General features: G+C 38.6%; 1 protein-coding gene across 8 annotated transcripts in view; it reads left to right on the top strand.

The window, feature by feature from the left end:
* The window catches only part of tacc2 (transforming, acidic coiled-coil containing protein 2), a 62,191-nt gene that overhangs the window by 23,055 nt on the left and 22,105 nt on the right, over positions 1 to 17,031 (top strand). For 6 of the 8 annotated variants that reach the window (XM_059566167.1, XM_059566171.1, XM_059566169.1 and 3 more), the window contains exons 3-4: positions 4,334 to 4,609; positions 8,412 to 8,652. In XM_059566167.1, coding sequence (XP_059422150.1) covers positions 4,334 to 4,609; positions 8,412 to 8,652 — 517 coding nt within the window. Of the gene's footprint in view, positions 1 to 3,281; positions 3,959 to 4,333; positions 4,610 to 8,411; positions 8,653 to 12,624; positions 13,082 to 17,031 lie in introns of those variants that run through there. The other 2 variants (XM_059566170.1, XM_059566173.1) reach the window with 2 other exon arrangements.

The raw sequence follows: 17,031 nt of genomic DNA, 5'->3' as shown, positions 1-17,031 counted from the left end.
CAGCTGCAGGTGAGACCACTTGTGTTAATGAATCTAAGGATGTGGTTAATGAAACTCTGGAAGCAACTGAAGTAAGTAAAGAGAAGCAAGAAAATAAAGAATGTCTGAATGTTTCAAAGACCACTCCAAATAATACAGATGAGTCAGCATCTTCTGAGAAGAACAGTGTTTTACTACCGGATGTATCTCCACAAGAGGGTCGTAACAGTAGCCCTGCTGTTAATTGTGAGCGGGCTGATATGACTGTGTCTGAAGGAGTTGAACAAAGACGTACAGAAATTCTGCTTTCAACCAAGGAAAAGCTGGATGAAGAGACTGATGAATCAAAGAGATATGGGTTGCCTGAAACAGGTGGTATAGAACTAACATGTCCAGGTAATTCAGAGAATCTTGTGAATGATAGTAGAGAGCATGAGTCAAAGCCAGAAAAATACACATGTGAAGTTGAGTCAAAGGTAAAAACTAGCTCCATGTCTCCAGCAGCTGCCACAGACATAGACAGCATGCGTCCTTGCACTCAACCAGACAAGAAATTCAACACCGAGCAGCCTACTACAATCTCAGAGATGCAATTTCTGTCAAAAGCTGATAAGTGTGACGACATGCTGCCCTATCAGACTGAATCACAGTTTAGTAATGAAATAATGATAAATGATGACACAACGGTCCCTTCTCTTCCTGCAGCGGAGACTACAGTACCAGCACAAAGGGATCTTTCCTCAGCTACCACACAAAGCACTAACAGTGATTCCAGGGATGTGTCTGTCATTGTACTAAAGCCTCCAGGCCCAATGCTGAGTCACTGTGAGTCTGTTAACGACTGTGATATTGCTGTAGCAGGACCCGGGGAGGATTGCAGTGTGACCTGTGTGTGTGATTCTGACACACAGATTTTAAAGAATATTATAGACAAATCTAATCAACAACTGGATGTTAATGAAGAGAGGTTAAGATCTCAAAATGCAGATGATTTGCTTTACTCTGCTGGTGTCTCCACACAGGAAATTGCAGCATTATCTGGGAACCATTTGCTTACAACTGACAGACCAGAACATGCAGGTGATTCACCGCTGTCGTTAAATAACCCAGATATTGTTGGAAATGCAAAGATGAAACAAAATGACGGATCTAAGGGTGTTGGAGAATTGGAGGTTGTTAGAAAAGAGAAGAGTGAAGGACATTTCAATTCTGTATATAAAAATGATTTATGCAATGCACCGACAAATGCTACTACAGAAAATGAGGTTATTAATAACGATACTGAAGAATGCATGCACATGAAAAAGGGAGAGGACGACAAGAAGTGTGTAAAGGAAACCGGAGAAAAAATCAATGCAGAAAATGAAACTAGTTCCTCTCAGGAAGAAGGGATTGAGCAAAAAAATGAAAAGCAGGGTGAAAGGAACGAACAAGAAGTAATCCCTTTTAAGGAGCAGAAGCATAATAATGATGAGACCAATTCGTCTGAAACATCCTGTGCTAATGAAACACTTAATTCTCAACCTGCTTTGACAATGCAACAAAGTCCTAATGATGAAATCAAATGTGATTCACTCCTGATGCACTTGGAGGACAATCTCACTACACTTCTGACTGAGGAACCTGTTCAACATGTGTCTGAAAATGTAAAAATTATTAAAAGTGTATCCAAAAGATTCAGTCAGGTGATGGGAGGAGAGCAAAAGAGGGAGATTTTGCAAGAAAATGAGGTACAAAATGTAAAATCCATTGCAGAAAATTACAGCAACAAAAGTGCAAATACCTCTCAAGAACAGAATGAGACTGCTGCAAAAGAAAACCCTGATCAAACACAAGCAGAAAATCAGAAATTAATAAATCTCTCCAATCTATCAGGAGAAAAAAAACTATTAGATGAAACCACTCCAAGAGGAAAATTGCGGTCTAGCCCTATGCCTGATCCTGGTTTAACCTCTGAAGGGATTATAGAAGAGGCAATGAGTAGTATAGGGGCACTAACTGAAAAATCTCCTCCAGTCATTGATCACACCCTGTCAGCAGTGGTGAATGCTTCTCCTGAGAGAGACCACACACAAGATCCAAAGGGTTTGTGCCAGTCAGATTTGGCATTTAAACAATCTGGAGAGCTCCAGCTGCAACAGGGCTTTATGAGTGCCCCAGAAGCAATGTTAAATGTGAGTAAAAGCAATATTTTAGAAAATGCTGAGACCAATAATCATGCAAATGCTGAGGCAAGTAAAAAGCCAGAGAAGGTGATGATGTATCATAGTGCAGAGGCTCCAAGATCCCTAAACAACACATCAGAGAGTGCCACACTGGTGGGGGGCTATAACAAAGATTTTGCTGTGTTCAATATATGTCCAGAGAATGAAAAGAAGACAATACAAACAATAGATCTTAGTGGGAGATTTTCTGTTTGTGGGGAAAGTACTTCAAGTGAAATCCAAACTCAGTCAGCTCCCAACTTGTCTGTAACCGCATCGTCAGCTTCTGAAACATTAGATGTCAAACGGGTTATAGAGGCTATAGAGGCAAAAGAGCCTGCCATCTCAGCATCACAGGAAAGTGTGAGTAAACATGCAGACTGTACCAAATCAAAGGGCAGCGCGGATGCACATGGGAATGTGTGGAACGAAATCCCTGACACAAAGAAAGGCTCAGAATTTCCGTTAAATCACTCAAGTGGGTTCTCTATGATTCCCTCTATCTCACACCATGAAACAGGACTTAAAACAGAAGATAAATGTTTAGACTCCATTACCCCTGGAGACAGTGGAAACACTGAGATCAGTTGTGATTCGATGAGTGATGTTGCACAGATGTCTATAGCAGGAACTTCCCAAATTCAGCAAGAGAAAGAATTTGTTTTTCAGTCCTCTGATTGCCAGCTCTCCACCACCACATCCTCTGTTTCTGTGCTCCGAAAATGTATTAAAGAGGAAAAAGAGATAATTGAGGATCAGGCCACTAAAGATGGCCCAGAACCTAACTCTCCTAATTCCACTCCCCAATCTGAGAAAGCCGCCAGGAGGATGGAGCAGCTTAATAAGCATTTGTCAGAGCAATTCCCAGATGGTACCCTAAACACAGAGGAGCATAATACACAGTGTTCTGAACAGCAGTTACAACATGTAAGAACTTGTTTGGACACTGAAATCACAATCAGTTATATGAAAGAAGAAAACACCATTTCAAATGACGTACAACAGCGAGAAGGAATTCAAGAAGCGATAAGTAGACAGATGGCGGATGAAGAAAAGAACAAGGCCATTGAAAATGATCACATAGAAATGTTCAAAGGGGCTGAACCTAAGTCTTCACAGTCTATAATTGAAGAAAGCATCTTCAAAGAAAACCAAAGCAAGTTGGAGGAGCAGTCTTTATTTTCCCCTGTTGAAGCAATAGTCGATAATGTAGACAAGCAAATTGAGGAAGTTTCTAATGAATCACTGACGGAAAAAAAAGAGGCTGTGTCATTGTTATACCCTGAGACCTCTATCTGTTTGGTGACTGACCCCCAGGATTCCCTCCAGTCCCCTCCTGCAGTCAATCAACAGTGTAGTCAGCCACCCACTAAGTCTTTTATCCAAAACTTATGTGAAAACGCCACAAAGAAAGTTGAAACTAGCAGGGAGCAAAGTTCTGACATAGCAGATAACTCACCAGGAGACATAGAATCCCTTATAATCAAAAAAGCAATAAAGAAAGATGACAGGGAAGCTATTAAAGATGAAGTCAGCAAGGTGTCAACAGCTGCAGATGTGTTGCCGGGTTCAGGCACAGGAACAGAGCAGATATCACAGGTTATCGACAGTTCAGACAGTCAAATCCTAAGTGCAGTCTTTGCACCTGAGAGGTCAGATGCAGTCAACTCCTCTGAAGGTTCTGACTGGCTCAGAGCTCTGAAGGAGGCAGCCTCCATGTCTCAGATCATTCCAGAGCACAGAGATGAGTCTACCTGTGGATCTACAGAAAACAGGTACATTTCATTTGATGTTTGTTTTTAAAATGAGATACCGTGAGGGAAGTTGTCTTTGTTGCAGTCACAACTATGTTGAAAGAAATGTAGTGCTTTTCATTGACACAGATACAAAAATGTATTTTATTCTCACGTGACGTTTCGAGTGAAAATGGAGCGAAGTACAAGTACTACAGCCCATTATCTCCTGAGGGTGACCTCAACAGTGACATCAACTGATGCCCTTTAGGGCAAGAAAGAATCCTTTCATACCCACGCTCAAACACACACTGGGCTTCACATATTTGAGCGCCACACATACACTTGCATACAGGCTAAAAGGAGTTTTCATTGAGACAAACTGAGCAAGATTTCTTCTGTTTATTTTCTCTCTAGGCCATTTGAGACCCTCCGTTCGGCTCAGACTGATCTAGAATTCCAAACCCCAACTGAAGAATATTTTCCCCCTGCTCCTGAAGAGAGTTTTCCCCCGGTTCCTGAGGAGAGTTTTCCTCCAGCACCTGAGGAGATTTTGTCTCCTGCTTCTGAGGAGAGTTTCCCACCTGCACCTAAGGAGAGTTTTCCTCCTGCTTTTGAGGAGAGTTTCCCGCCTGCACCCGAGGAGAGTTTTGCCCCTATTAATAAGCAGCCAGAAGAACCACCAGACTACAGGTGAGACCTCCTAAATGCTCCTTATGCACTTTCATGAAATGATTTGCCACTTCCTTGGTTTGTTATTGAGTTAGTTGGTACTTGCCACAAAGAAATTCCCCTTAATGTAGACTAAAGGATGCCAAAGTAGTTATGTTTAGGTCCAGGGAACTACATAATTCATAGAAGGGGTCATGCGTTGCAATGTACACTTAGCCTTCTTTTGTGGACTTTCTTATTTGCTCTCGGTTTTTTTTTCATTACTCCCCACTCCCTTTCATGAGTCTATATCTGCTCTGTTGCAGCAGCCACAACAGATGAAAGTGGAGCACTTGGTGCTTGTCAGTCAGAGGTTTTAGCCTAGCACGTCATTTAGAAAGACATGCCGGAGCCGGAGAGAAAGAAAGATAAAAGGAAAGAGAGAGTGGTGGACAAAGTGATAGGGAGTGTGGATGAAGGGAAAGAAGAGAGAGAAACTTTGACTGCATTTGTCCCAGTATCCCTGAACGGCCCACTCATTATTGCTTGCCACAGATGTGGACTAGAGGAATTTTGCATGTATCTGTTTGTATGTGTGAGTGTGCACATGTCTTGCTTAAGCATGCATATGTGTTTGCTATTTGCACCAACGCCCTCACATGAGGTCATACCAAAAGGTCTGTCAGTGCTGAACAAAAGCCATAGTTCAGGGACGCTCCAGTTGAGAATATAACTCTGTGTGTGTAGATAGATAGATACAGTCAAGAGAGAAAGAGATAGATACGGAGAAATAAAAGAGAGAGGGAGTGTGAAGTGGCTGCCTGGGGAATTTTGAGTGGTTTGCCTAAAAGAATAGTTGCACTCTTTACTTTTGGTACTGATCTCGGGTGAGTTCTACTAAACCTCCTTTGATGTTAAAAATTACATTTTTCTCTTTTGAATTTTTCTAATAATGTCAACTGCTGGAGAAAACAGCCTTGTGGATATTTGGAGAGATGTTAATTACAGATGGTTTGTAATGATCTCTCTGGATAGATGGAGGGAGGGACAGTAAAGGAAGACAGGGAGGGAAGAAGGAAGTGTGTTGTGAAGTCTGTCTCTCATTCTTTCAAATTTGCTAGCTTGCTCACTCTGTTTGTTTTGACAGTGTCAGACACCTGATGATAATGATTTGCTCTGTGTTGACAGAAGGTTAAATTCCGTTATTGTAAGGAATGAAGTAGATTAAACAGGACTTTATGGGTGCAGTTAAGATACCTTTGCTCTTGGTAATGTGTGATAAACCCCTCTGTAGCTGTACTAAACCCGCTTTTAGACATGAACCCATAAAATGCTGTGCTACATATCGTTTGTGGCATGTGAATTTACTTTATTTAATATGAGAGAGGGTATTTTGAACTATGTGGCTTTTGAGGCTTTGTATATAAATGAAATACAGTGCAAAACTATAGCCTGATGGTTTTAGTCAGATGTTTTAGGCAAGCTACCAACTTTCCACATGTACATGCTAATATTATCCTGTTAAGATAACTGTGCAGATTTTAATAAGATGCCTTCGGTTACCCTTCAGCTAAAACTAGAGAATGTTTATTTCCTGCGGTTATTTAGGAAGTTGCAAGGAAGTTTTACTTGGTCTTTGTGTTAGGGCCTCACACATAACAGCTGAATAAAAACATAGCAATGTAAAATTTGAGAGCTCATGCTAATTTTTTATAGTGCCTACCACAAAGTAACTAAATAGGTCACATACAACAGGCTTCTGTGTTCCCAGCTTTCACACATTTTATGTAGAGCAGATGAATATGTCATTTCCAAACTATTCCATGTCATTTAGCTAGCTTATTCCACATTTGTTTTTAATTTCAGTCAACTCTATAAAGCCACTTGTGATTTTATGACCAAATGAAACTGTGTGTGTGTGTGTGAGAGAGAGAGAGAGAGAGGTGGCTTGGAAGCCTATTGATGCGTGACAAGAGCTAAGCAACAGTTACCATGGCAACAATTAATAGCCAGTGCAATTATTTTGTTTTAATGGAACACATTTTTGTTAGTGATGCTTTGAAAAGGGGCTCTTACTCAAAATGTTTAACAATTTTACGTTATAAAGCGAGAGAATAGGCTTTAATAATTGCATTTATTATAAAGATAACAGTGTGACGCAGCCCCTTTTAGCTCAAACCTAACCACACTGTACTTATCTAATTATGCCTTAAATATTGCTGTCAGTTAGATTGTAGTTAGGACTGTGAAAAAGCTGTATGGTGGCTTTGCTAACAGTAGTGACGTTGTTATTTTTATGGCTGCTAACACTTCAGCTCCTTCCTGCTGCCTTTATTTAGTGCAGTCTGTTTGCTATTAAAAACCATGTCTGGACTCATTCCTATGGACACAGCTGCTCCTGGGAGATTAGATTTTGTGTTTGTGCTCTTCCCATTAACTCTGGTGCCTTAGAAACCTTGTTGTGTTCATTAAGGTTGTGGTTTGTGGTTATGTCTAACATGCAATCTCCCACTATCCAGCTAAAGCGAAGGAAGGAGAGGATCGTAATACTTTGATGCGTGCATAGACCTGATTAGAGGGCAATTCTGCAAACTGTCTACAACTGTTTCTGATGAGATAGAGCAGTGCTATGTACAGTTGTTTAGGCTGTGTGGTGGAGTGAGTTGTATTTTTAGTATGTGACATGAGGCACACACCCCTTGACAGGAGCAGCTGAAGGGCTGTCTGCTGTTCTGCCTGTTGGATTAGGTTTTGTTGGAGATGCTGCTCAGCTATTGCCATTCTTTCCCTGCCGAGTGTGGAGTAGGGATGGTAGGAATGATATATATCATTATGTGATTAATTATTGTATCAAAAATTTGATAGGTACAGATAAAGTTGTAAGTTTTGTATAAATGTATATATAAAACATGTATCTTATGTGGTTAGTAAATAAGTAAATAAATCAGAGTAGTAAATAAATCAGAGAACAACTGATTGATTTATAATTAATAGCAAATATGAATACTCAAATAAATTCAGTTTTAATGAGCACAAGGACTTTTTTTAAAGTAATTTTGTAAATTTGTAAAAAAAATAAAATACAGTAAAATTTATTATTATGAAATATTATTGCAATTGTAAATAATTGTTTCTCTTCTCATTAATAATTAAAATCAAATGTATTCCTCTAAAAGCAAACTGAATTTTCAGCAGTCATTACTCCAGTCTTCAGTATCACATGATAGAAATCTTTCAGAAATCAATGTAATAAGCTGATTTGGTGCTCAAGATTTATTATGATTAATGAAGAAAAGAGTTGCTTACCGGTAATAATTTTGCAGAAACTGACACATTTTGGATTCATTGATAAATAGAAATGTCAAAAGAGCAATATTTATTTGAAACATAAAACTTTTGTATAAATGTTTTATATATATATATATATATATATATATATATATATATATATATATATATATATATATATATATATAGTAAATAAATGTCTTTATTGGTACTGTAATAATTTATTTTCTGGATAATATTATTAATTTATTTAAAAAAAATCATACTCCAATCTTTTGAATGGTAGACTATTTATTTATTTCTCTTAGTTGTGAGAATTGTTTAATAACAACAACAACAACAACAACAACAACAATAAATAAATAAATAAATAAATAAATAAATAAATAAATAAATGGAATAAAAGCTTAGTTGATATCTGAAATCTGAGTGGCAAAAAACGTGTTTCTGTTGTGTGCTATGATAATAGTTCTGAAATTATCGATTTCATAGGTGCGTCTCTCCTCACCGTTCCCTGTGTTTATGTGTTCTCCTGTGTATTTGTGGTGTTGTGCAGGTCTCCTCTGGTAGAGGCTGCTGAGAGCAGTGAGTCTGTCCCATCTCCCTTATTACCCCTACCACAGCAGGACACTGCTCCTACCCTCCCTGCCCTCCTGCTCCAAGACACGGTCGAGTTCCCTACACCGCCCCCTACCCCTCCGGACAGGGCTCCCCCTGAGCCTCAGACCCTTCCTCCTGCTCCTTCTGGTCTAGCCGAGGCTCCCCCTGCTGCCCCTGTGTCTCCTCAAATCCAACAGCTCCAACACTCTGAGCCTCCAGCAAGGTAGGATATGATCATTTGCCGAGTGTGTTAACTGATTATTTAACAGTGTACAGTTTTTCCTCTTTAGAAGATTGTGAGGATGCCATAAGTGTAGAGATACTGTACGCTCAAATTTAGTTTCATATTATTTTTGCTTTGTGGTTATTTTAAGATCCTTGGATGATTTTGCCACTCATATGCCCTCCCTGCATGGGCAATACAGTTCACACGAGGGTGTTCTGAACTATCAAACTAATGAGTACTGATTAGATTGAATTAAATAGATCTGACTGTATTATTTTGTTGACTGTGCTGCTGATAATAATAGCAGTGATGATCCTGAGGGATTTGTGACACGTACTGTATGTACAGAACTGTACACAGAGTTCCTCATTACACCCTGTTTCCTCTGCATCTGAAAGAATTGAAGCACCCAGAAATTAATTTACCATGAAGACTATTGGCACCAGGCTTTGTATGCATCTTTACATCACTGTATATAAAGAATATATTGGCCCTAAAATTATCTTAAATTATTGATTAAAATGTTTGAAATTCATTACAGCCACTTGTTATACAACAAAATGTAAAACAAAGTATCTAAGCAAATGATTCTAGCTTTTTCTCAAGACAAAATTCCCTTTTATACAGTAGATATTTTCGTTTTAACCCACTGTTTCAGTGTGATTTTGGCAGTTGAAGTCACTTTTCTGTGTGGATTTAAGATACTGTATTGTCATGGAGTGTGCTGCTACTATTGTAGGTGACTCATTTCCATTTGTGCACATTGTTGTAAACGTTTTCACATCAGTCGGAGGCTGTGCAGTGTTTGGATAGAGAGCAGAATGACTCAGCCACGTTGACTGGCGATGAGCTCAACATGCATTTCTTCTATCAGACAGCAGAGGGCGAGAAAGTGTGGATGTGTTTTTTTTCAGTGCTGGAACTGAACTCTGCTGCCCACTGCAGCACACAGCTTGTAAACACACATCAGAACAGGAATACAGCCTAAAAACCGTCCTACATTGTATGCAAAAAATGTGAAAAAATTGTACCTTTAGTTTGTAGCTGGTGCAGTACCCTGAAATGTACATCTTATCTACCCATAAAGGGATGCAGAATGCAGATGCAAGAACTTAATCTAAAGATCTCACATGTAAAACGCAGCATTTGCATAATGAGATTTATTTCAGGAGTGCACCACCATCCAGCCAAATATAAACTGATGCCCTGGGGCACCAGCTTGATGCATCTCAACATAAAAAATCCATTAGGGGAATGAAGCCTGTTCCTTTTGCAAACAACTACAAAGGGCAATCTGTCTTTTTCATTTCTCTCACACTCTTACATTTTTTTCTCTTTGGAAGGTCATTTGTATTATGTATGCTTTTGTATTCACTACTGGATATTTAAGATGCCAGTATTTGAACACAGTACAGTTCAGTTTTTAGGACACACTCAGGTACACATTTACATGTTTGTATTGGCAAAATGTAGCCATATATATCTGTATTCCTTATACTGGTGCCAAACTGAAGGGTTTTATGGTCATTTAACTTAACTTGTTGAGTTAATGAATAAAAAAAACAACTGACTGATCCATAATTCATAGCAAATATGAATATGGCTCCCAGACCAAAAAGAAATAACTAAATATGCTCTCCTTATTCATATTCTATGTTTGACTGTTAGTTCAGCCTAGATACTAAAAGCCCATGTTATGAATCTTTAAAAAAACTGCCCTTGCAATATCTTTCAGTGGCTGCACTGCTTGAAAATTTAATTTTCAATTTCCTGCATCTGAGCATAGGATGAAGTTTTCAGTACACACTATACACTCTCACTCTGCCTGTGACAGCATTTTTTAAAATATCTTTTATTGTAAAATAATGAGTTGTCACATGTCTTCCAGCTGTCTGACACAGACAGCTATTCAATTTGTGACAGGTCTTTTAAAAGCCCTTCGCTGTTGCTATAATTTATAATGGACGGCTGTGTTTTTTCATCACTTTTGCTCTTAAAAATCTGAGTGAGAGAAAAGTAGCCCCTGGCTTCTGATGAGAAGAAAACAATAGCTGCATATATATGCTGCAGAACACTGTGTTCCTCTACAGGCACAGAATTTTATAGAAATAATAAAGCATACATCCTTAAATCGCTGAGCTGAGAGAAGGGAAGCCATAATATGATGAGAGGTTTGAACAGACTAGCGGTCTCCAGCATTAGGATGGTTGGCTACAGAACCAGTGACCTTGACTATCATAGAGCCTTAAACATGCCATTGAATCTCCTTTGTGTGAAAACCCTCAAGCTACAGAATTATCACCCTTTGTGTACAGGTGCATGTTTTTACTTTCTGCTTTTTATCTTCTATTTTCAAAAAGTTTTGTTAATGGCAGGCAGTGGACCTTTAGAAGAAATATTTTTTTCTTCCTGTCTAATACCAGTTTTTTCTCTGGGCTAAAGGCATATGGGTCATTATTTACCTTGCTACTTGTACTGTGATATTTCATGCTCATGTAAGCATACTATTTATTAAAGAAAACATTTCAAATAAATAGTACATTAAAAATGCATGCCTTGATTTTATTTTTTGCCACCTTCTTTTTGGACCATTAGTCAACAAATTCTCAGATAACGGAGCAGTTATAATGAGGCTTGTAGGAGTTTTCACCGCTGCTCCCTCACATTCACACCACGCCATTAAAGCTCAATGAAAATTCAATGAGCATTACCTTATCCACTGCTGTTGTTTGGTGGATAGTGTTGCTGTAGAAAAATGAATGGTTTATGAAATATTTTATCTTGCATACATTTTTCCTGAAGAGTCACTGCCCACTTTCCTTTTTTTGTGAAAAGGCCCCTGGCTCAGGGTTTCAGGTTTATCTTAATTTAGGCTAGCTAATCTCTGTTTCTTTAGTGGTTCATATCCATATCATATACAAACACATGAACATAACAAAGCTTCGGTTAACTTTGGGGCATGAAGACTTTCCTCACACTGTGTACAGTCCTCAGGCTCTATACTAGGCAGATCTGTGCGAAAAGCTCTTTGTTCTGCTTTCTCATGAGTGAACAATAGATTAATAATCCTCATGTTTCAGATGCCCCCACCAATGTCCCAATTTCCCACAACTGCTGCTGTCTCATGCTGTTAATCAATATGGATTAGCTCGACCTCTGAGAATCGCTTCTGGTCCCCTTCAGGCTCGTAATCTCTTTTTTTTGAGTTGTCTCATTTTCATTCTAATTTTAATTTTTCCAGACCCATTTCATAACATATTTATTGCGAATTTGAATATATCTGTCATTTGAGCACATTGGGACTGATGACTGCTTTCTGCCAGGTCTTTTTGTTTTCATGGGGGTTAATATATCATGACTTGATACCTACCTAGATTTGAAACCTATGAAAGAACAGCAGTTGAAGATCAGAGAGTCAAATTTTCAATTTTATTATAAAATTTTCCTTTTTTTCTTCATTTTTTGAAGTATATTTTTCAAGATACTACTAAATGCCCTAGGGTCTCTCAGACTCAAAACAGACCATTAGGTTATTAAGTTATTCAGTTAAGTTTCTGTAATGTGAGTAACCTGCTGTGTCACTCTATTTTAACAGGGGAGAGTTAGTTGTGTGATTTAGGGCAAAAAAATACAAATAAAACTGAATAACTTAATAACCAGAGAGAAACTGTAAACGGTGTTGCATAACAAAAGACAGGATTGACCACATGCCTCAGTTTCTGTCTCGGTGTGTGAAAAAGAGACCTGTGTCTTTCAGCTTGGCGTGAGGTCAGCTATTGTTTACATTCACTGTGCTGATCGGCACAAGAGACCTCAAATCGACAGGGAAAAGCTGCTCATCTTTTAAAGCACTCCGTTCCCTGGGGAGAGCGAGAGAGAGTGGGAGTGTTAGAGAGGGAGGGGTTATGGAGAAAACAAGCAGCCACTTCGCCAAGCACCACAACAAGCCAATGAGAAGACAGAGTTGAAGACTAGAGAGCAGGAGCATCGCTTATTCCCTCCTCCTTCTCTTGCTCTACACATCCTTCCACATCTCTACCCATAAGGCAATACAGTCCTGTTCTATTGTTGCCAAGGATACAGATAGAGATATAGCCTTCCCCTAATGCAATGTAGACAGAGTCAGAGAGAGCGAAAGGAAGGGATGCTGAGGGCTGAGAGCAGGGCGCCTGTATGCCCCTGATGCCATCTACTCCGGATCTACTGCAGCAAAGCAGCGTGTGTCTGACGCCAGCTCAAGGGCCCTCAGGACGAGAGACGTGGAGAAACAGGAGGCGCAGGTTGGGGGGAGGAGGAGGGAGACGGGTGCCAGTGGAGATCATATAGCAGAGGATGGGAGCAGTGGAGTCCGCTGAGAACGGACAGCCCCCCTGTCCCTCTCAGGAGCGTCCCGAGAGCATGTGAGTAAGAACCAGAGGAGCAGATAGGAAGATTCTTGACGACCTCGTTGTCGTTGTTGTTGTTGAATTCAAGTGCCTGATTTGTTCACCTGGTTTGAGTCTGCATGTGAGTATTCCTTCAGCGATGCCTGTGCTGTGAGAAATAGGTAATAAGTGTGGTGTTTGTCAGAGAAACGGCACACACAAAAGAGGAGGGGATTGTTATTGTGTCTTTGTGATGTCACGATCAGACATCATGTTTATTTACATTAGCCGTTTACTGGCGGTAGTAAGGCTATGTATGTGCTTTTGCATATTGACGTGTGTGTTCCAGTCTGGCGGGCTTGCAGACGTCTGGACGGGGGAGTTATGGCTGTATTTAATAGGAGAGAGATGTGTTTTTCTGTGGGGGATGGAGACTAATGCTGCAGCATTGAGAGAATGAGAGAGATGCTGCTGAAATAGAACACTGAGATGTGTTGGAGAAAAGGGGGAGGGGGAAAGAGAGAGAGAGAGTGAGGCTATTTATGCTGTAGACATTCAGAAAAGCAGAATGGAATTGATCATGACAAACATTTTGTGTAGGTGGAGTGGTGTTTCTGCATGCGTGTTTGTGATATAAGCCTGCTGTAAATCTAAAGGAATGATTCACCCAAAATGAACATTCTGTCATCATTTGCAGTAGAAAAACACATTATTTCTTTCTTTTGTGGAACACAAAACAAGATATATTGTAGAGTGCCTAAGCTACTGTTTTCCATACAATGAATGTAAATGGTGAGCTCAGATTTCCAAGGCCAAATATTTAGTAAATAATGACTTAAATTTCAGTCAGCCTGAACAAAGCCTTCATATTGCTTCAGTAGATTTAAAATATAGCTTGCAAGTCATACTGACTAGTTTTATTATGCATTTATGGTCCTCTTTTGACCTTTTTTGGAACTTGACAGACCCTGGTCCCTATCCACTTTTATTGTATGGAAAAGAGCAGTTCAGACATTCTGCTCCTTTTGTGTTGCTCTTAAGAAATAAACCCATACAAGTTTAAAACAACATGAGGGTAATTACTCGATGACAAAAATGTTATTTTTGTGCAACTATGCCTTTATAATAGTCTATTAAACAACTGTGTGTCTTTCTATCATTTTAACACCTAAGGTGTTCTACTGTATTTAATTCTTATCCTATCGGCCACAATGGTTATTTGACTGTTGTAACTGACCTTTGTTTAAAAAAACCTGGAACTTTCAGGCAACACAGCTGGGGATGATGGGAAAGTCTGAACCTGCTCTTGAGGTCTGTGCTTTAAGTAAAAGTATTGTAGCACCATACAGTGCTGCTCATTGAGCCATGACTAACATAGCTTTTAGCATCTAAAGTTTGGCTTATGCAATCCCCTTTTGAGAATTATTACATAACAGTACCTGCATAGTTTATGTGGGAGTTTGAACCTCAACTCTAAAAGCTTTGTATTATTAGATTTGTCATTTATTTCACCTACTGTAAAAGTAGCACATCATGACAGAATGGAATCTGGTGGAAGAAGCTTTTAGCATTGCCTTTTAAAAAATTTTGAATTCATAATCCAACATTTTAATTTCCTATACAAGGCCTTATTTTTACAAAATTTGTTCACCATTCACCAAGAGTTGTCTTCACTTCTGCTTAAGTAATGTAATGCACTTGATGCACTTATATCCCATCTTCATTATTAATATATATATATATATATATATATATATATATATATATATATATATATATATATATATATATATATACTGTACTGTAAAAAACATTTATCGTTTTTTAGCCAGTTTTATGGTTTTTAAAAATACATTAAAACTATATACGGTATGTATATGTATATATATATATATATATATATATATATATATATATATATATATATATATATATATATATATACCACTTTTCATCAATTTAATGTCCCCTTGCTAAATAAAAGTATACATTTCTAAAAAAATAAACAAAAGAACACTGACCCCAAACTTTTTTAGATGGAGTACTTCAACCAGATTTGAATTAAGCTATGGTGCTAAGGGAGCACACATTCAAATCTGGCTTCTGGGATTTTTTTTTATTTTTAATACTATATATTTTGTCTTTCTTTTACACCATAATTCCATTTCTTTTCCATTTTTCATATCAGTTTAGTGGCAAAATATCTAAATGAAACATATTCCATTATGAACAATATCTGTATCCTCATTACACTGTAATGTTTCTTAGTCTTTTAATGAAAAGATCTTTATTTATATTCCACTTACCTACTTCTGAATACTGATGCCATATCATGAGCACTGACATTCAGATCTACTGGGAAACATGTGATGCACTGCTAAGCATTCAACTCTGAAGTCTGTAATCATGTGACCTGCACATTCTTTTAACTTTTCAACTGTTTGACTTGCATATACATATTTGAGCATGTAGCCTACTATTGGCCAACCACCTCTTCTGTGACATCCAGGTTATCTGGAGTTTGCTATTGTGCTGTGAGGAGCATTCTGGTATTCATGCAGTATCATGAGATGTTACAATAGGGCTGACATAGGGGCATCCAGCGATCATATGTCCTTTTGTTCCAACGGTATTCTCACTGTGTGATGTCAACACGAGTCCATAAGACATCCACTATCTCTTTTGACAACCAACCCCAACCCAGTCAAAAAGATCAACATGTGGTGAATCAGCTTTGTGATGTCCGGTTTGGTGATGCATATGACCAGCTATACTCTCTCCATGTCTTCCATCACTCCTTAAAGCCTCTTAGACTATTAAATAAGCTCAGTGCTGCAGGAGATCTAGTATACATGAAATATTGAAAGTATGGCTGAATAATTTGATAGTTCTGGTGATGAAAGCTGGAATATTGTTGCATCCCTCCAGAGAGGAAGGAGTTCTTTGCTGAGGAACCTTGATCCTGTAGTTTATATGCACTGCCAAGATTTCTGACTTGAATTTTATTTGTACTAATTTACACATGATATAGTTAGCATGATGTTTGCATCACACCTTATGTGGAACTGAATCATTTATTATCAAGACTGGGAAAGTTCATTGCACACTGAGAGTAACTTCAACTTGAGCTGCATGGAATTATGCCACTATATCTCTGTAAAACTGCCAAAAGGAGTGATTACCTCATAAAGCACTGTGATAGCCATTGGTAATTTTGAGATATGTGTATATTCCCTCCTGATTTTGGATGAAAAAATGTATTCTTTTTTACTTTAGGTAAACTTAAATTTAACTTCTAATTTAGGACTGGAAACTGGGCCTATGTTTGAAATAGAATATTAGCATTCTATTTACAATTTCCATAGCACAACATGCACACACACCAGTTGGCCATATGCTAGTATTCTAGTTGGAACACAGTCTTTGTCTCCCTCTACTGGTACACCCTGTACCCTCTGTCATAAAAATGAGCAAATCATTTATTTATTTATTTTACCAAGATGCTCTTTTCTTAAGCCCATTTCGAGCTCAGTTATGCTTACAATTAGAATTTTAGAAGATGCACACAATATGATCTGCTGGAGTATTGTGTAAGTCATATGTTAACACTGTTATTAGCAGATGTGATTATAGATCTGCTTCTTAATCACTCTCCTCTGTGACAGACTAATAGCTTGGTTTAGGTTAGCTTTGTTTGAACAACCTCGTGGGTTGTCACACTCACAGCAGTGTCTGTGGCTGGAACCAAGCAGTGCTGTTCTGTGCCAGACAAGCCTGGCTGTCTCCATGCAGACGAATTCTCCTAAAACTCCCTCATGTCTTCTGTCTTCTGTCTCCTTTAGCTTTTCACATTGTTACAACTCATTTATTGTTTACTTGTTTACTGGATATTTTGACCCTGCGGCATATGTAGATTCTTGCTGATTATTTTCATTTACTGCATTTTAAAAGTACAGCTTGCATTTGCAATTACCCCTGTCTCAGTA

Source organism: Carassius carassius, chromosome 14 (genome assembly GCF_963082965.1).
Source record: "Carassius carassius chromosome 14, fCarCar2.1, whole genome shotgun sequence".
NCBI classification, from domain to species: domain Eukaryota; kingdom Metazoa; phylum Chordata; class Actinopteri; order Cypriniformes; family Cyprinidae; genus Carassius; species Carassius carassius.
The sequence above is the reverse complement of the archived record's forward strand: the minus strand, read 5'-3'. Positions and strand labels throughout refer to the sequence as shown.